General features: G+C 32.8%; 2 protein-coding genes across 5 annotated transcripts in view; both read left to right on the top strand.

Annotated features, from left to right (window-relative positions):
- LOC148612366 (armadillo repeat-containing protein 8-like) overlaps nucleotides 1-8,841 on the top strand; it is a 21,496-nt gene extending 12,655 nt beyond the window's left edge. The window contains exons 11-20 of the mRNA XM_088593721.1: nucleotides 1,265-1,351; nucleotides 1,668-1,832; nucleotides 2,365-2,469; nucleotides 3,574-3,666; nucleotides 4,126-4,275; nucleotides 4,612-4,707; nucleotides 5,314-5,409; nucleotides 5,954-6,026; nucleotides 7,585-7,678; nucleotides 8,612-8,841. Of these exons, the coding sequence (XP_088449847.1) occupies nucleotides 1,265-1,351; nucleotides 1,668-1,832; nucleotides 2,365-2,469; nucleotides 3,574-3,666; nucleotides 4,126-4,275; nucleotides 4,612-4,707; nucleotides 5,314-5,409; nucleotides 5,954-6,026; nucleotides 7,585-7,678; nucleotides 8,612-8,642 (990 nt within the window). The 3' untranslated portion in view covers nucleotides 8,643-8,841. The remainder of the gene's footprint in view (nucleotides 1-1,264; nucleotides 1,352-1,667; nucleotides 1,833-2,364; nucleotides 2,470-3,573; nucleotides 3,667-4,125; nucleotides 4,276-4,611; nucleotides 4,708-5,313; nucleotides 5,410-5,953; nucleotides 6,027-7,584; nucleotides 7,679-8,611) is intronic.
- Nucleotides 8,842-10,598: 1,757 nt separating this feature from the next.
- On the top strand, nucleotides 10,599-19,261 carry LOC148612365 (uncharacterized). Of its 4 annotated transcripts, none has more exons than XM_088593719.1 (8): nucleotides 10,599-13,467; nucleotides 13,732-13,890; nucleotides 14,232-14,299; nucleotides 14,489-14,660; nucleotides 14,917-15,011; nucleotides 15,277-15,486; nucleotides 15,729-16,073; nucleotides 16,374-19,261. In XM_088593719.1, the coding sequence occupies exons 2-7, from the start codon at nucleotides 13,734-13,736 to the stop codon at nucleotides 16,002-16,004; spliced, it is 978 nt and encodes a 325-aa protein (XP_088449845.1). In that variant the 5' UTR covers nucleotides 10,599-13,467; nucleotides 13,732-13,733; the 3' UTR covers nucleotides 16,005-16,073; nucleotides 16,374-19,261. The 4 variants fall into 4 exon arrangements, with proteins under 4 accessions (XP_088449845.1, XP_088449843.1, XP_088449846.1 ...); XM_088593717.1 differs by having other exon boundaries at nucleotides 10,602-13,467; nucleotides 14,229-14,299; XM_088593720.1 differs by having other exon boundaries at nucleotides 10,606-13,467; nucleotides 14,229-14,299; nucleotides 14,489-14,633.
- The last annotated feature ends 937 nt before the right edge of the window (nucleotides 19,262-20,198 follow it).

Genomic DNA, 20,198 nt, shown 5'->3' with positions numbered 1-20,198 from the left:
GTTCACATTGTTTTCATGAAGAAAGTGTTGAAGTTCTTCTCTCGTTTGATACCCCTTCTACATTCCACTGCATGATGTTAATAAGTGGTTGCTCTTTTCTTTTTAGTTTGATCTTTCTATGGTCAGTAGCTCGCCTTGTTTGTCCCCTGACTCCACAAAATGAAACTAAGGTACCTGTAGTAGCATTGGTTGGGCTCCTTTGAGACAGAGAGCTCAGCACTGCACTTGGCTGGTGGATCCTGACAGGGCGAGCACCAAATCGTTTGTTCATGGTTTCAAGTATCATTTTGGCTGTTTGTGCGTGGTGTTGTGGTCTGTGAGAGTGTGCTGTGTCGCCCAACACCTCCGTCTTCATCACTACGTTTTCTGTTGGGGTTACCGCACCCTTAGCTTCTGAACAAAAGTTCTGATCCTGAAAGTACAGGAAGGAAGTTACAGATTCCTGGTTCTGGATTTTCCTCAAGGTTGTCTCCTGAAGCTTTTCCCTGTTGAAGGGTGTAGCTGCAAGGCAGCGGAGGTTTTAGATCAGAGTTTTCCTTCTCCTAGATGGGTTACCCTCCAAGGTTTCTGAGCCCATCTACCCGAGGCTGTATGATTTTAAGGTGCCAGTGACTCGCCTTTGCCCCTTCTTCAGTCAGTCGAAATGGCCAGACCAGGTCCACCAGTTGGTAAACCTGTCTTGAAGGTTGGAGTTAGACTTAAGTTGTTAGAAGCTGTTTGAGATACATGCAGAAAGGGGCATTTAAAATGATATTGAGAGCCCATTCCCAATACCACCCCTTGGCTTTGACAACCTTTTGTGACCATTTACTAATTTAATGCTTTATGGTACAAATTGAGCTTGTCCTTGTAAATTGCAATTTTAATTTAATCTAACATCACAAATGAAAAGATAAGTTATACCAGGAGTAAGTTTATGATTTAAGCCCTTTGTTTCTCAGAATCAAATCAATATATGCAATGCTTACATATAAGGAGCGGAAGGCTCCCAATATTGCATGAAAAATGCAACAATCTCCCATTTATGTGCCACATTGGCAGAAATATATTTAAATTTTCTGCTTAAAATCGCCATAAAATTCTTCAGTTCAACATGTCAGGATCTCCCGCTTCAAGAAAATTTTAAGAGGGAGATCTCCCACTTAAGAATTTATAGTTTTTATGTTCCTGTACTTATAATTTACCAGTAATGAACATGTTCCAAATACATTATCAACTTTGGTCTTTGGTATTTTTTTCAATATTCTTTTTTTTATATTTTTAGGAGATTAATTGGAGCAATGAGTTAAGACAAGCAGCATTCAGAGCCTTTGCCTCTCTTGGTGCTAATGATGAGGACATCAGAAAAAAGGTTGGATGTGTAACATGCATTTGCATTGAAAAAAAAAGGAAACTTTAAACATAGACAAATAAAATATACATTTCCTTTAAATCTGAAAGTTGCATAATATTATAATTTAATTTTTTTTTGTACCTGAAAAAATATACTCATTATTATAATAGATCTTCCAAAGTTAATGACATGATTTTCAGGCCCTTACTGGTCTCTTTTAAAGGTGCCTTATTGCCCATTGATATTTCCATATCAATACAAAAAAATAACCAAAAACCACCTCCTTCATCATTTTTCTGTTTATTAACCATGTAAAAAGAGTGAATTTCTATAGATTATAGAGACAGAGAATCTGATGGATCATATCATATCTGGAATGAATAGTGATGATGTCAAAGTGAAGGGTGCTGCTGTAAGATGTCTTCATAGTTTGTCACGGTCAGTTCAACAGTTACGTACCACATTCCAGGATCATGTCATATGGAAGCCACTTATGAATGTATGTGCTGTTTTTGTTATTTTGAAACTGTAATACATTTTTCATAAAAATCTTGATTTAATTCTTTTTTCATAAAATCTTAACATTGAGTCCAGTGGAGCACAGTAAGACAGACAAGACAACAGTTTGCTGGTTCTTTGTTCCCTTAAATATGATATACTTAGGTGTACTTTGGTTAACAATGAATATACCTAGTGATGGGTGAAACATCAGTGTCTATTCTTTCTGATTAATATATTATGATACATGCAAATCAAGAATAAAAATTTTCAATTATTGTAATGATACAAAAAAGAAAAAAGATATAGATCCTAATAAATGACCCAATTCAGACTGAAGTAATAAATAGTATGTTATCTCCCTTTGACCAATATAGACATACAGATATTTTTACTTGTGTTATGCTGACTTCTAACAAATTCTCACAATACTACAATATAATGTGAAAGGATGTAAGGTTAGAATACAAGTATTAAATTATAAAAGTTATAAACTGTATTTATGTCAGTAATTGTAGAACTATTCATTTCAGATGATACAGAATGGACCTGAAGAGTTGCTCATGATAACATCATCAACATTATGTAATCTGTTGTTAGAATTCTCTCCAGGACGAGAAGTTAGTAACCCTAGAAAGGTAAAATAATGATTGATATAATAGATAAATATTACTCTGGATAGTTGGTCAGGAAAAGCAAATGTTGATTCAACGTGAAGGTTTATTATACCCCAACTTTTCTGTAACAGATTTAAACGCTTCTATTGGAGGGAATGCATAAGTATTTGATATACTGTAAAAGTACTTTAATTCATGGATAATAATTTTTGGCAATTATGAAGGAAACACAAGTTCGTAGATTTTTTTATTCATGGTTTTGATTTTTTCTCTCCTTTCTGTTGGGAACCAAATTTCATGCATATGGTTTACCCTACCCATGAAAAACCATGAAAATTGGTACCCCACAAAAAATAGTACTTTCACAGTAATTGCTTCTGCATGATGATTTGTACTTTGTCTCTGCTTTCTAAGTTCCTCATCTATCTACTTCCTGTGTACTGTACAACTTGCTCAAGTGATGCATAGTGGAAATTTTCATGACAATTTCTCAGCTTCTGTTAGGTTTATTGATTTTGTCTGATGACTTGTACCATGTCACCCTTTTTTAGGTTTGACTGAAATGGTTGAGTGGAGGATCCCATATAACATCTTGTTTACAGAATAAAGTTAATTTTTTTATTGATTTTCTTGTGGTATAAAAGAAAACTACTCCTCTTAACATTGCGTTCCTTTTTTTAGAATCCTAAACAGCCGAAGTTTCTATCGTAATTGTACATTTTTCGTGTAATGAATACGTCACTGTTTTGTCTTACTAAACACAGCTCTAACTTTCAAGATCTAAATTGCCAACCTTAATATATTTACTTTGGTACAAACACAAACTACTTATTTACTGATTTAAGAGGGTACCTAACAGCTTTTCAAAAATTTATTTGGCTCATTTAAATTTTACTCAGGGCTTTATTTGATAAAAGAAGCAAAACATATAAATTTCAAGAACTTTTAACCACATGTTTCATGGAAATTATTTCAATGAACATATGGTATCTTCATCAACAGAACTTTTGATCACTAAGATGCTTTGAGTTTGATATCACAATGTCACAAAATTAAATTTTTTGCTGATTTTTACAGAGTAATTGCCATAGGTGTTGTGTACCCCTGAATAATTTCTTTTTACAGGCAATATTGGATGCTGGAGCCATCAGTATATTGGTGACATTGACTGCCAGACAAGAACCTGAACTTAGACTGAATGGCATATGGGGCCTTATGGTACTTCAAATTTTTACTTTACTATGCAATCATTCACATTGATATTTAAAATATTGAAGATGAAATATTGAGGAATAAAATGTTAATTTCGACAAAAAGAGCATTATCAATCTTTCTGTTTAGAGTAAGACATGCAATGTATGTAATATCTTCTATGTAGATGTTGTGTTTAAAAGTATACAAAGTTATACAATATCATAAATATTGTTTCTATAATTAGATGGTTCATCAAACTTGCTTTTCATACCATTCAACTCTTCAAAAACTGTAATGAAATTAGTGCATTTGCAAAGATTAATAAATTCATAGTTTGGTTGGTTTGTTGTACAGCTATACTGTTACAGCTTTTGATTATACCCAGAAAGTTTTAAGCTTTCTCGTGTTTACAATGTTAAAAATTCCACCAGTTCATTTTTCTGTGCACAATTCTGAAGATATGTGTCAACTTTTTACTCGTAGAACATGGCATTTCAATCTGAATTGAAAGTCAAGTCACAGATTATAGAAGCAGTTGGAACAGAACAACTATTCAAGCTGCTTTCTGATCCTGATCCAAACATTCTCATAAGAACTTTGGGGCTTATTCGTAATCTCTTGTCAGGAAAGAATGTAAGTAGATGAATGTTGTTTCAGTCAAAAAGACAACAAATTTTATGATTGTTCAAGTCAGAGTGAACTTTTTCATTATTTCTTAATTAATTTAGATAAATATTAACACAAGAAAATATTTGACATTTGGTGTAACGTTTTGGTATGATTATGTTTCGTGCCGCTCCTTTTCAGTTTCTCAGCACAACAATTTCGTGTTTATGGTGTGACTTTCCTGGTTTATTTATGAGAATTTAAACTTTCCTGGGCACATGTTACTTTCTAAGTATACTGGGAATCTAAGTTTGTGAGTTTATTTATTAGGCATACATTGATTTCAATTTTATTTCATGTCAGCATATTGACAGTATAATGAGTGTATATGGTACACAGATAATGCAAGCTGTTGTGTTCATCTTAGAAGGAGACCATGCCTCAGACATCAAAGAACAGGTACGTCAGACCTGGGTTTCATAAAAAAAAATTTCAAGTTGAGAATTTCCTCAAATCCTGAGTTTTTTCTTCAATTTCAAGTGATCTGATTAATCAGAACTTAAGTTGAGGAAGGATTTGAAGAAAATCTCAATTTCAGATCTTTTCATGGAACCCAGGCCTGGTGTAACAGATTAGTTTTCACTGTTGTTTATTTTTAGGGATTCTGTCAAGGGAAAGTATTCGCATGTGTAAATTTTTGTGCTTTTAAAAATTGATAAGTGGTATATAGTGTTATAAATCAATTTCATGGATGCTATTTTTGTCCTCGAAAGTAGCAAAAATAAGGACACCCTGAAAATTTATATATTGATAGTACCAATAAACATCAGTCATCAAGATAACGTTACTTACTTAAGGCATCCAAACTCATTTATGATTGGTGGTCAAGTACAGTCCATAACCAATATAATTTGAATGTTGTAGCATAGCTGATGTTTACACAATTTTATAACAGTAAAAAAAGCTCTTATTATGGGTATTTGTCATCTATTCAGTGGTAGTGGTTTTGCTCAAACAAGTGACTTTTCTGTTCTTGATTGTCCTATTATATACATTCCATTTCAGACATTGTGTATATTGACCAATGTTGCTGATGGAGATGATGCTAAAGGTTATATCATAGAAAATGAAGATGTATTGAAAAAGTTAATGACTTACATGGTATGGTATATAATGATACTCATTCTGTATGTTAAAGATGGATAATAAAAGAAATCATAGGATTCTTTGTGTAGGCAGATATCTTTTTTACAACAAAGAATATAATCCTTTTCCTTTCAGCATATTACAAAAATCGAAACAATAAATCTGTGATACTAAAACTAAGCTGAAAACACAAAAAAAAGTTATGACAGCCAAGAGCAAATACAGTAAACACCTTTAAAGGTTGTGTCAATTCCATTGTTTGTAGTCAGGTAGTTTGGATTGATGGCATTATTGACACGTTCTTTGAATTCAGGAACTATTGTGTGCATTTATTATTTCAGTGTGTTAAGTTTGAGCAACATTAATTTCCAGTAATAAACTGCAGATAAAATTTGATGTATGAACATAAAGTCAATTCATGAATTCATATATTGTCTTTTTTTTAAGTTGTCTATTACTGCGGGTACATGTATTTATCGCAAATTATATTTTGTAATGTTGATGTGCATGAATTTAAGTTGACATTGTCTTTTTCTATTCATTACAAATTATGTTTTAGATGCACACAAATGTAAAATTACAGATCTCTGCCACAACATGTATCTCTAATCTTGTCTGGAATGAAGATGAAGGTGAGAAAAGATCTTAGTAGCCCACAAATGGAACAAGTGGATGGCTGAATGACAGAATCTTGATATTTTCAATTTTTTATACAATCTACATTTGACCTATCACATGATTATCACATGATTATCTATGTCTGTTTAATAGTTCATTCTTCTCTCTATTAATCAAATGATAAACTTAAAGATACATCAGTTTTCTTCATTTTTTCATAGAATTTTTGTCTTGTTGAAGGACGCTCTCTTTTGATTATCATCATTCTCAGTTGTCACCATCAATGACAGCATGTCTAGTAGCTTCTCCACTTCGTCCTTTTGTTTGTGAGTCCATCACATTAATGAGTACTCATGTTGTAACTTTAAAAGTATTAAAGCAATATTATTTAAACTTTTCACAGTGATAATGTACATGTTGAAGATGTGCACCTTTTATTATGGAGAAACTTAATTGAATTTTCCTACATTTTGAGCATGTTGAACTTAAGCAATTTTGTCACTTTATGCTGTGAATGGTACTTACTTGTTCATTTCAGACGTATGAGACTTTCAATGTTAAAATTAGTGGGCCTTTTGTTTTACAGAGTTATTTCCTGTTTCATAATGAAAATATACATTACACTGGTAATATATTTTTCATTGTAAATAATAGATATAAAATGGTTGTACAGGAACAGCTAGACTTATTAGTATAACCATATTTATTGAAAAATTAGTAATTACCATAGTAATTATAAAATAGGATGTTTTTAGAACTGAGTATGACTGAGAAGAAAAGAGATTATTAGGAATTTATCTCATCACAGGAAATTAGGAGACAACTTGGTAGATATATAGGTTACAATCATTGATTTGATGGTGGCAAATTTTGTTAAATCTAGATTGATGAAGACAATTTTTCAAATACATTATGGTTATCTCCTTTCTAATGCAACTGTCAAGTGTATCTGTTAAAGTAAGATTTAAATATCTTTAAATATAAATCTGTGCATGGTTTAGAATTTCAGACAGTCAATCATGAGAATTGACATCCCGAAATATTTGGTTTTATCCAATGAAATTCCTTGTTATAAGGAATTTTGCATTATAATTGGATAATGATGTCTATGAGTACAGTTGAGTTATTGTATTGTCATATTTCATGTTACATGGCTTTCAATGTTTTACCTGTTTGATGTGTTGAGAAGTATGCAAATAAATTGTATACTTTAAAATTGCTAGAGTATATAGGGGCAACTATTTTGCTGTACCTGTGTATAATGTTGTTTGGGGGCTAGCTGCAGCCTGCTTTGTGGTGTGAGGGTTTCCTTGTTGTTCCTTGAAAACCCAAGGGTGGCATTGAAATGACATTTTTCATGGTGGTGAGGTTGTTGTCTCTTTGATATATTCACCATATCCATTCTTTGTATAATTGATGATGTTTGTTAATCAAGCATTAAATATCTGTAAACAAAGATGAAGTAAAGAAAAACAAGGGCAAAAACATGTAGCACATGGCAATGCAAAGGAAACTCATTAAATAATAAATATACATAATCAATTGGATTTATGTGTACCAATGTTATTTCAGGTGCCTACAAAAGACAAGGGAAGTTACGAGAAATGGGAGTACAGAAAATATTACAACAGCTATTGAGTTCAAATGATGCCATTCTATTTGACAGGTCTGAATAATCTAAAATAATGAATTATAGTCTCTGATTCGGTTTTATTTTGTTGGTAAATAATTTGTAATTCCTAAGAAATAGACATTAACAATTTTGGTACTACATTTTTGAAGAAAAATACAGAAAGTACATTTGTCAATTACCTTCTGTGATATATACACATATGTATTTTAATTCGAACACCTTTGACATATAAACTTCTAACTCTATAACAGTATGATTAAATTACATGTACTAATTTTGTAATATCAACAACATATATCTATTATTATAGACATACAAATCCATTGTTTTTCCTGCATATACTGGCAGGATTTGTGAATGATTTTGTTCAAGGTATATCCTTTAGTATTTGGTCTTAGGAAACACATTCAAATGTGTATGTACCAAAATAAGACATTCTTTTTAACAAGTCTTCATAAGAATCAGGTGAAAATTTTTAGGGAAAAATCTGAAATATGCATGTCAAAAACCCACCACTTTGACAATATAATTTCACTCAAGGAGTTTTTCTCTATTTGAAATGACCACATTGCAATGAAATTATAATTCATTTTACCAATATGATATGGAAAATTTCATTTTAATTTGTTAATTCTGATGGTACAATAGCCATATTACAGGCACGTTGTCAAAGAGTTTGGTTATTTCATACCATATATCACCTGCTGTTTAATTCTTTCCGAGACTGACACTTATAAGTGACAATGTTTGTATGATCTGTGGTGGATCCAGAAGATGCCATGTTAGAACCCCTCCCCTTTTTTGTTTTGATGAAAAAGTTTGTTAATCTAACGCAATTACAAATAATAGCCTTGAGTCTCTCCTTTTTTATGGAGCCCCTTTTCAAAATCCCTGTAAGGAACATGGTTAAATGTACACAGGAAGAATTGCAACAAATGTTTTCATATGTTTTTCATATGTTTTCAGAGTAAAAGATGCCCTCAAGCAGTTTGGATGAAATTTGTTTCTAAAAAAAAAAATGGTTCTGATTATTTGATGTAAATTGAGAGACTATTTGTCTGGTATCAATTCAGTTTACAGATGAAATATATGCCTATTGGACAAATGTGCCCTATGAGAGAGGTGACTGAAAACTTCAGTGCTACTGTGTATGACTACTGTGTATGACTGTGATTGAATAAAACATATTTATTGTGGTCTTTTTTGTTTGATTTTTTTTTGATTCACTACATTACTTTGGCAACTTTTAAGTTTCAAGACTTCAAAGTAGGACATGTCCCAACAAATCAACTTTTTGAATTTTGGTCCAATTTTGAATACAATCCTCATAAAAAACCTTCCTGCATTCAGAAACCTCTTACATTTTCGAGAAAAAGTGATCAAAGGCAAATTTAAACTAAACTTATTTCAACTTTAATTGAAATTCACTTGACTTCTTTCAACTTTAATTGAAATTCACTTGATGGTGGATAACTCAGAAAATGACTTTCAAGTTTCTGTACAATGAAACCAAATTTTACTAAAAATAAAGAGTTATCTCCCTTTTTTCAATGAATTTCAGTGTTTTCTATGTAATTTATTCCTCTTTAACTATTGGAGTAATCAAAAACTAACATTCGACTTTGGGAAATGATACATTTATGCTAGGAAATAGATGATTTTTTTTAAAACAAAATTTGTCATGTGCCACCAGCTCCCTGGTTTTTGCATGGACTCCCTCTAAAATGCATAACTAAGGTCCAATTTTTAACACCATGTTTTTATATGTTTACACCTTAATAGAAACCTTTTCCTCAGTACTAAAGATATTGAATAATTTGGTATGAATTATCAATCCAATTAAAAATGTCTTAGCAGTACTTGCTGCTCCTTCCTACATAGTTATGCATAAAATCCATTTACATAGTTGTCAATTTGAAGATAGCCAAGTTGTCTACATATACTTAGAGGCACAGCTAGTAAGCTATTTGATGTTTAGCTAAAAATGATGAGGTTCAGCTAGAAATGATAATGTTTAGCTAGAAATGACAAAAACCCTATGAGTTTAGATATAGTCATAATCCTAGAACCGCGGTGCGGAATGATAATTAACGCGAACTTTTCGGGATTTTTTCTGCCTAGCTCATGGTCAGTTACGGACTTTTGGCAATCACAAAACACTAGAAATGAAATTGAATGAACGATGGTTAAAAAAAGGCCAATCTGTAAGTCGTTGCGGTAAATTTACGACGGAATAATGTATAATCGTGGCTTTTTACTTAAGAGCATTTCCTGGCACACCTAGAAATTCGCGCAATATCAATATTTCGCTGCAACTGGGGGAGAAATTCGACATTTTTTCTCGTTTTCTTTATACTAAACCTATTCCAAATAAGTATTCGAAAAGCAACCATTAATTTATGTTAAAAAAAAATTATAACAAAACCTTTTTGGAACATTTACAGCAGATGACTACTAATTATATAAGATTGTTCATGGTGCATCGGACTTTTCGAGATCTGATATTAAGTCACTAATTTCTGGCACAGGAATTTTTGTAAGTTATCAATACCAGACTCTTTGGGACGTCCGGGAAAAGTTTTCATTAAAATTGATAAATCAGCATGTTTTAATATATATATTTTTTCAATAAATTCATTCATCGGGAAAAGAAAAAGATCTATACCGTAATCAAGAGAACCAAGATTCTAGCAGAAATTAAAAGAATGTAATGCAAGGACGAAAACCAGACAGGGAAAACAGACACACACAACAAAGAACAGAAAATAAGCAAAATAAAATAAGTACAAAGCAACAAAAATAAATGAGAAAATCGGATTCCACTAAAAACTGGGACATGGACCAGGAATAGGTACGCGTACTCTGCTTTTCTAGAACACCTGCCGAGCTGCGTATCAGAAAGTCAAGTCCGGAGTAGACAAAAGAGTATAAGGGAAAACTATGACACGTTGAACAAATCTGTTCTCATGGTGCAGGTGGATACACCGTAACGATCAACGAGTTAATGATTAAGCAGACCGAAAAAGAAATACTTTTATGAAACTAAACATAACGATGACGGGACTAACAGCCCCGCTGCAACCTGTTGAAACCCTGTACATTTGGGGACCAATGTGAACATGCGATTCATATTGAACACAGTTTTTATGGCGGATAGACAAGTACTTTTGACACACAATTTGCTACAATTTTAAAACACCCAGCTCCAAACAGCAATCAGTACTATATATCACAAAACTGAACATTTTGTCTAAAATCAAATTACATGAGTTCCATTTGCTACAAGATTGAAGTCATCACTACAGAAGTTTTATGGTCGTCATCATGAACTCGTGGATCGTTACGGTGTATCCATCTGCACCATGAAAACTGATTTATTCAACGGGTCATAGTTTTCCTTTCCTCGTTTGTCTACCCCGGACTTGACTTTTTATGAGCAACTCGGCGGGTGTTTCTAGAAAAGCAGCGGAGGCTTACCCTACCGGTGCACCTGGTCCATGCTCCCAGTTTTTAGTGGAGTCCGAGTTGCTCATTTACTTTTTTTACTTTGTATGTATGATTTTAGTTACTTATTTTCTTTGTTGTGTATGTCTGTTTTCCATGTCTGGTCTTTGTCCCTGGATTACATTCTTTTGATTACCGCTGTAACATTGGTTCCCTTGATTACTCTTCCAACGATCATCCTTTCTATAACTTTTGTACAGTGACTTTCCCACCGACACACACGCCATTATTTGCTACTGCTAGCTAGGAAAATGTAATTTAATCTGTATAGATAAAGTTGAAAACGGAGAACTTTAGCGCTGTTGGGTGAGGTGTAAATTACAAAAATAACAAAATGTCCGGTGCCAAGATCACTGAAAGTATCCGTTTGTTTGTATATTGAAGAAAATTCGACACATTTTATTGAAAATTGGCTTATTATCAACAAAGAGTTTAATAATAGAAGTCTCAGTACATTGATATGCTACATTGTACAAAAAACTCACAATTTTATGCTATTTAAGAAAACATGGTATTTTTCTCCTTCGACCCATGTTTTCATTCACTTTCAACACCCGTTTGTTACGTAGCTTAACTCTGTTTCTTCCGTTTTCGTTGGTTGTCTATGACAGACAGGTGTACACGACCGTGTCTGTCATGGGTAAAATAGCCATGGCCCAAACGCAAACAACAAGTAAAAATAGTCCAGTAAATCAGAGTGTCAATGAATTAAATCCAACTTCTTGTATGCAGGTCCACATCTTTGTAAGACAACGTATGTTAAATTTCTCAAGTTATACAAAAACTTAAGCATTAATTACTATGGAATTTTCGGGTGATCAGGGGCGGGTCCAGGATTTTATGAAGGGAAGGCGTAATTACGAGAATCGGTATAAAATGAATAAACCAGATTATGACATGTTTAATGAATGAATATGATAAATTGTCATATTCAATACAATACTTAGCAGATTACGATAGCCTTTTCTTTACGCCTTATTTCCCTCTTAACTACTCCTAGCGGTCAGTCCCGGCAGTCACTTCAGCACGTTAGCCGATAATTTATGTAGTCAACAGCACAAGCGCTATGATGCTTGTGGAACAAAATTTGTTTTGCTTGCATCGCAATCCAAGCAATAATAATTTACGAAATAATCAACAAACCAGTGGCGGATCCAGAGGAGGTGCAGGTGTTGGCACCCATTTTTATTGGAAAATTTGTCATTTTCATATGTAAAATCGACAAAAAAATGGCAATAATGCCCTAGCACATTCCCTTTTTTCTAAGGAACTCGATACGCATCCCTCCTTTTCAAAGTGTCTGGATCCGGCCCGGCACATGTACAAACACACACACACACACACGAAACCACCACAAAAATACAGAAGTTAAGTAATGTACTAGTAGTATAAAGTTTTGAATATTGAATATTAATGTACAGGGCTGAAGGTCCTGCTAGGTAAGGTAGAGTAAGTCGTGCATAAGTCATGATCGTTAAAATGTCAGTCAACAAACTGACAAGATCGTTCAACATATTCTACTCTACGGCTGTGAAGTGTGGTGAAATGAAATAACTCAGTTTTAGAAAGAGTTCATTTCAAATTGTGCGAATAGCTATACTATATTCACACAAAAATAAATGAATAACCTCCCTGGTCCTTGTGGTGATCTCTGGAGGTATTTCTTTATATTTAGGTTATACGCTGATGCGTTTCGCCATACTTGTTCCTTTTTCTACATTTGTAATAGGCTTAGAATGATTCAAATCTGGGGTAATCCACCGCCTAGAAAAGACAACAAATTACCATTTGCTTGATACAATATGATAAATACGATAATATTTCGTGGATAAAACGTGCATGAATCCATACTTGATGATATTTCCCATGCATATTCATGGTAACATTCGATCGTCTATAAAACTGGTTTTCCAGTGTTTTAGTTACAGAACTTGCAGATACCAATGGGTAATCTGGATATAAATAACCAACTAAATAAAAAAGACACGAAAATAAATATTAAGGAATAATTGAATTATGCGAGTAAAAACTGATCGAAAGTTAACTTATTCAATTACTAGATGCTCTCCAAGGCTCGAAACGATTTTGTTGCTTCAATACTTTTTTTTATACATTTTATGGTCGTATGTTTGTTGTACGTTGTATCGGTCAGACTTAGTACATTTTTTAACGTCACAGAGTTTCTACGAACAACGCCGCCGTCGTTCCCCAACCGACGGTAAAGACAGCCGTGTATTTTTACGGTAAAGAATTATCGATATTTAACGTCCATATAACACAACGTTGTGTCTAGTTCGGTTTTCTCAAGTAAGACTTTGGTAAGTTACTAAATAATATTAACAAAGAGTTGTTTTATCTCTTAAAAATGATGTTATAATGATATTTTCATAGTTTATTGAATCCTTAATATGAACTCTATTTAGTTAACAAGATAACAACACCTGAAATCGTGGTAAACCCTGCACATAGATGTATACTACCGGTAGTACTTTAAAATCAATGTTGAGTACTCAGAAATTATTCATTTGGTTCCAAAACAAAAGATTCTTCAAATTTACTACTTTCCATTCATGAAATTTCAGAAATGGCACGGACAGGAAGACAAACGAAAAGTTTCAATATCATAAGAAGAGGTCCGTTGTTTGCGGGTGAATTCCACTACTCATTGGATGCTTGGCAATTATCTAGGGAAGCCATGTTAGAGGCTAAACATGAAGAAAAAGGATGTGTTAGCAGAAACGGTAAGTGGTTGAAGATATATAACGAATAAGAACAAAATCATAAATTGCATACTCCTTTTTTCAGAGAAAATCCTCGGACCTAACATGGTCAATTAAATAATCTTTTAAAACCGGTTTCTGAATTTATCTTCACAGTGATGTTTTAATTTTGAGAGATATTTATATTGGCGTAATTGACTGCATTTGTACTTGTAGCAAAATGCAGGCCTTCACTTTTCGTAGTCAAAAGAACCTCTTTCAAAAGAGATGCCAGCCATCGCTAATTTTTGTTCGGTAGATTTCATCAAGTGATTTATATTTTATTGTTATCATTTTTGTTGAATGCTATATTATTTCAGCAGAAAAACTTTCCATCACAAACGAAAGGGGAAAGAAATTTGAACCCCCAAAGACTGAAATGACACATGAGGTTTGTACTAGTTATAGCTTTCAAACATTAGATTCTTTTTAAAGATACCATGAATCATGTTCTGAAATTCTTGAAGACGGTAAAATGTAAACGGTCCAAACCATTTTCAAGTTTTCGTTTTCAAATGGGGTCGTTTTTTGTGTTCATTTATTTTAAACCGTACTTCAATATATCAATGCATGATTTCAGGTTGTTCCACCAGCAGAAGATGAAATGGTCGATGACGCTATTAAACAGTTGTGTAGAGATGTAATCGTAGTCGCTGCCTACGAGGTAACAGTAGAAGATGGCAGAGCAACCGAGAACATTGAAACAACCAAAGAGGACAAAACAAGTACGATGACGGCTGATGTAACAAGAAGTAAATTACAGTAATGTAACGCAGAATCCATATCAAAGATTTGGGGACATTTTCTGCATTTCATCAGTCTATGAAATCAATCTATCAATTTAATTATTTTTAAAAAATTGTATTTGTCAAAAGCATATCATGGAACAGAGTTCTTTTGATTTTGTGAAGGCAGTTCTTCTGTTTACAATTCACCATTTGTTTGTTTTGTTTGTTTCTGTTTTTTAACCAACCTGTTACATGTATAACTTTTTTTGTCAATTTTTAGATTCTTTACAACACCAAGAAAAAGGAGATGGTGATGTCACATTCCAAGATACGCCTAACAAAGCTGAATCGCCATGTTATAAGCAAAACGTACAGGTTGGTTATTCTTATTTAACTTTTACCTGCTTTCACCTGTTTATTATTTCTATTGTTTCTTTCAATTTCTTTTCGATACTTCATCGTTCTTTAGTTTTAAATAATCCGTTTCAAACATTTTAGGAAGTGGTTTTGAAATATTTGCTGTTACTGGAAATATATGTAAAAAGCATTGGTGCTTTTTATACTCGTCAATGGAGTGACCAATTATTCATAACTGTGGTGTCATTGTCGTTTACTTCATCTTGTTATCTTTTCCCGCCAGATTGGTAGCTTCATCTACTCTAAAGAGATATTGCGAGAGAGAGCCAGACTGATTTGTATGGATGCTATATCAAAAGCGGTTTATCAAGTATCTAAAGAAAACTTGGACAAAGTACTGACCACAATGTCCCCTGTTACCGAAAAGTTACAGACCGATGTCAACAGCAATGAGACATTTGAGACCGTGACAGTAAATCAAGGCCAACAAAAGGTTGGTCCCCATTAATACATAAAAATGATCAGAAATGATGTAGCTTTTGCAATAGTATGAACATCAATATCTTCAATGCCCCAGTCAATTTTTATTACTTTCTTAAATGTATAGATTTGCTACAAGCAAGATAGCAGAAGCATTCCTTACAATCGAGTTTTTTTTTCTGCAAAATGAATCAGGACAATTGTAATCTATTTTGAGAGAAAGATTGTTCTCATTAGAATTTTCAAATTTTGCAGCAGGACTTTAACAAAGAAGAGCAGAAAATGTTTAAAAGAATACAAAAGACAAAGAAAAAAGAAGAACAGGAAGTACGAAAATATCAGGAGGAAAAAGCAAAAAGGTACATCAAAACGGTAAACAAGAAATATAAAGAAAGGAACGAAATAAATGCAAAGGCTTCAAGAAAAGAAATGAAAGAGCAACAGAAAGCACTGATAAAAGAAAAGAAGAGAGAAGAAAGAAATAAGAAAAAAGAAATAAAAGACCAACAGAAAGCACTGAAAAAAAAATAAAGAAAGAAAAGGAAAGAGAAGAGAGAAATCTGAAAAAGAAAAAAAATAAAATGGCCAATATTGGCAAAGGTAAGATTTTTGGTTTATTTTTTTAAATTAAGCAATAAGATCAAAATCATTTTAAAGTAAGTTTCGGGTCAGCACTTTTTGTTTTATTTCCAACTTTTCGTTGAAAATGTTGCTAATTATAAGAGGATCCCAAACAATTACGGTAAAAATATTAAGAAATAATTTGTTTGACGAGAAAGACAGAAACATATTTTTGTTCTCGTACCGAAGACTCTGCATGTATGCTGTGTCTAAATGTTTACCAGCAAATGACAGAAAATAAGAGAACAACTTTGGAATGACCGGATTCCTTATTTGCAGATAATCAATGTGCAGCCACATTCGCGGGAGAGATCACCGACAAGGAGGAAAATACCACAAGGAAGGCTCCACAAGATATTGGAAAGGTAAACCTTGGATTAATTGAAAGACTCGGGCAGCTATTTGGATGTACCAGAAAAGGAAAATCTCACTAAAATCTGGGCATACCATCAGTGAAGGAACGATATTAATTTATTAACTATAATCATGGTTCTCTGCTACTGACTTCGTATTGTGCAATATTTTAATTTGATTTTATATCTAACATATAGATTATTATATTTTTTAAGTCATAATTCCATTGCCTGTTTAAACCTGTACCAGTACAGAGGGGTTCCGGCGGTTTCGCCTCCCTTTTTGTAGGAAAATCTCTGGACCCATCCGTGCTTGTACTTTGTTTAACCTCTACGGTTGTATCAAGATGCGCCCTGTAACACACTTTATTTACAATTGCATCGATCTGATTAAATTAGTACTATTGCTTAGATAAACAGAAGGAGACAATTTTCAAAGTAAAAACTTTTCAAAACCATTTCCCCTCTTGTCCTGTCCTGAATCATAAATTTATATCGTCTGTTGATAGGTAATGCTGTCGAAAGCAGTTTATATTTAGCAATATATTTATAAAAGATAATTTAGTATTTGAAACAAAAGAACTGTATTAAATACAAAAATCATTGCGGTTAAATATGTTATTAGGATTGACATCAAATTGGTACTATTGCTTGGACATCAAGTAATGGTCAAATTGAGAGCTCAGCTTTGAGTGAAGTTATGTTGTTATATTGGTAGGTCTTTGACGTGTTTCTGATTTTTCCCCAGTTTGCCTGATTCTTACAAAAAACTTACACTTAACTTCCTGTCAGACTCGATATGTAGGGCTCCCATTGCTTCTAAGGTCAAAGGTTAAACTCGTATTGATTACCGTTATGACGACAGTTCTCTATGAGAAAAAATTAAAACAGTTCAGATATAAGTTTTTACATCGCATCAAACGCAACATGTGATTATCAGAATTACACATATCAATACAAGTTGTAAAAGATTAATACTTTAAAGTCTGTCAGTCCAACTAGCAACATAGGCCACTGTAAAATACTACGAACATTTGCAATCTGTTTCAACCGTAATCAGCGCTAGAACTGTGTATAAGGCATGATTTCCAGGGTATGTATTGTATTTAAGGTATCTTAAAATTACCCCAATTTTGGTAAATGTTAACATTCTACCTCTGTTAAATTGTTATATTTCATTTTTTTCTCTTTCATTTGCTCTTCAAATATTCCTTCCGCTTTCAACAGTTCTGCAACATGGAGCGGGCCAAAATGATATCGACTGTCCGTCCGTGTGCTCGTCCTTGCATCATTCTAGGGACTGAACCTTCCTGAAGTCCCTGAACCTTCCAACCTAAATATCGAAAATGCAGAAAAACAAATTACATCAAAACATTATTATTTGTACAAATTGACGAGGAGGGATAAAACATCTTTTTCAATAGAATACATAAGTTAAAACAAAATGAAATAATAGGAAGAAGATAATAAAAAAAACAAAAAACAAAAAAACAAAAAAACACAAAAATAAAAATAAACAAAAAACAAATGTAGTTGGAACGTCAGAGAGAATCCAATATATCATTTATCTTACGAATAAATATACACAATTTTTTTTAAATTTTGACTGTTTCTTCTGATTCATTATTTTCTTGAATTTAACAACATTGCAATTTGTTATGAGTTGCCTATCTATGTATTTTTTCCGATCTTCATTCAATAAAGTGCATTCCATAATATAATGGTATTCATCCCCAATGGTTGTGTTACACATAGGACATAGTCTTTGATCTCTCTGAATATTTATCCATCTACCAGTCTCTACTGGCAGCTTGTGGTTTGTTGTCCTAAATTTTTGGTAATGTTAGCATGTCTTTATCACTAAGTATTTCCAAATAATTTTCAAATTCCAAAGATTCTTTGTATATTCGGTAGTGAAGTTTGTATATTTCCAAACCAGGATTGTCTAAACTGATCTTCCAGTCTTCCTTTAATTATTTTCAATCTGTAAGTTCGATATTATATTCTGGCAAGCCCAGAGATAAGAATTACCGCAAGTATCAAGTATATTGAGTGGTCTGGGTAGAAACCGGACGTCACTTTGGCCTATATTTTCCAGTGTGGAGTGAGGGTCTACATCTTAGCAACCACAAGTCATGCACATCTTTTTTAGAATGATATTTGGTCTCTCGGGAAATAACAATGTCCTATATAAAATAAAGTATCAAATATAGCTACTGGCGAAGGGATAATTGTCGTTTTCGAACGATAAATAATTAAAGTGTAAGTATTTGTAAGAATCAGGCAAAATAGGAAAAATCTGACACATGCATGCCAAAACCCCACTAATCTGAATAATTTCGCTCTCTTTGAAAAGGCATTTTTTTAAATCTCCGTATTACTTGATTTGCTCACAAAATTTTCAATATAATTTCTGAAAACAGTGGTTTTGTGATAGAGTTATCTGCCCTTGATATTTCCATTTACAGTGCATTTCAATGAAATTAGAACTCAATTTACCAAAGTGATATTGAAAAATCTTGCTTTTCCCCCTTTATTCTGATAGTAAAAATGGTCAAAATCAAACTATTAAATAAATTTTTAATGCAGTACCATTTAAACTTTATATGTTTTCTGCTTTGAAACAAAACTGATACTAATTGCAAATTAAACCATTTTGATATACTGGATATTACTTGATATTTCAAAACTGGAAAAGCGACACGACTCAATGTACGTTTATGTTACTACTAATGAAGCAAAAATTGGTTTCTTTACATCTTGTTTTCATTTGGTTTAATTTAGTTCTTTTTGCATTTCATTTCCTTTGTTTAATTTCCCTGTTTTCCTCTTGTTTCCATGTTTTTGTACATTTAGTTTTGTAATATATTTGATTTTAAAAGTTAATGTTGGACAAATTTTATTCGAAAAAATAACAAACAAAAACATAAGTCCTTTCTACACTTTTATCTAAGTCCGTAACTGACGGGGCGACCGATCGCAGTTAGTCTGGAAACACATACACAAAAAAAAAAAAACGGAAAAAATATCGAAAAGACCGTTACAATTCTGCAAGCAGCGTGAGAACGGCAATATAAAGAATGATGCTTACTATCGATGGGTAGAGCTGTCATCAAATATTTCATGCAGGGGCGGGCCAAAATATTCACTTAAACAAGGTGTCAGTAATTCCGAACAAGAAACTTAAATCAAGAAGAGGTGTTACATATGTCACGCAGTATTTACATTTATTCCGCTTTAAAGATAGTTTATATAATTTATGAGATGTCTTCTATTTATGAGATATCTACTAAGATATTATTAAGAATATAAGATATCTCATAAACTTTATGATGTCTTTTAACTATACTGGCACGCCTTATTTATATGTATTCCATGTTCAAGATGTCTCTTGTACATTATAAGATATCTTGCATCAAAAATGTTAATAAGCTATCTTATAAAGTTAACGATATCTCATTTATTTAATGAGATATTTTATTTAAAAAAACTTATAAGATATCTTATAAGATATTACAGGCATATATCTAATGAGATACGTTATAAAGGAAAACTTATAAGATATCTCGTACCTTTTGTAAGCTATATCATATACTATATAAGATATCTCATAAATTTTATAAGATATCTTATAAAGTACAAGAGATATCTTGAACATGGGATGAATATAAATACGGCGTGCCATAGTTTCAATTTATCATTTGCTCAATGTTTTGTCAAATTTTAAACAAAGGGCGTCGATCGCAAAAGG

This window comes from Perna viridis, chromosome 7, assembly GCF_037379345.1.
Source record: "Perna viridis isolate PV_CMFRI_1.1 ecotype Kerala chromosome 7, ASM3737934v1, whole genome shotgun sequence".
NCBI lineage: Eukaryota > Metazoa > Mollusca > Bivalvia > Mytilida > Mytilidae > Perna > Perna viridis.
The sequence above is the reverse complement of the archived record's forward strand: the minus strand, read 5'-3'. Positions and strand labels throughout refer to the sequence as shown.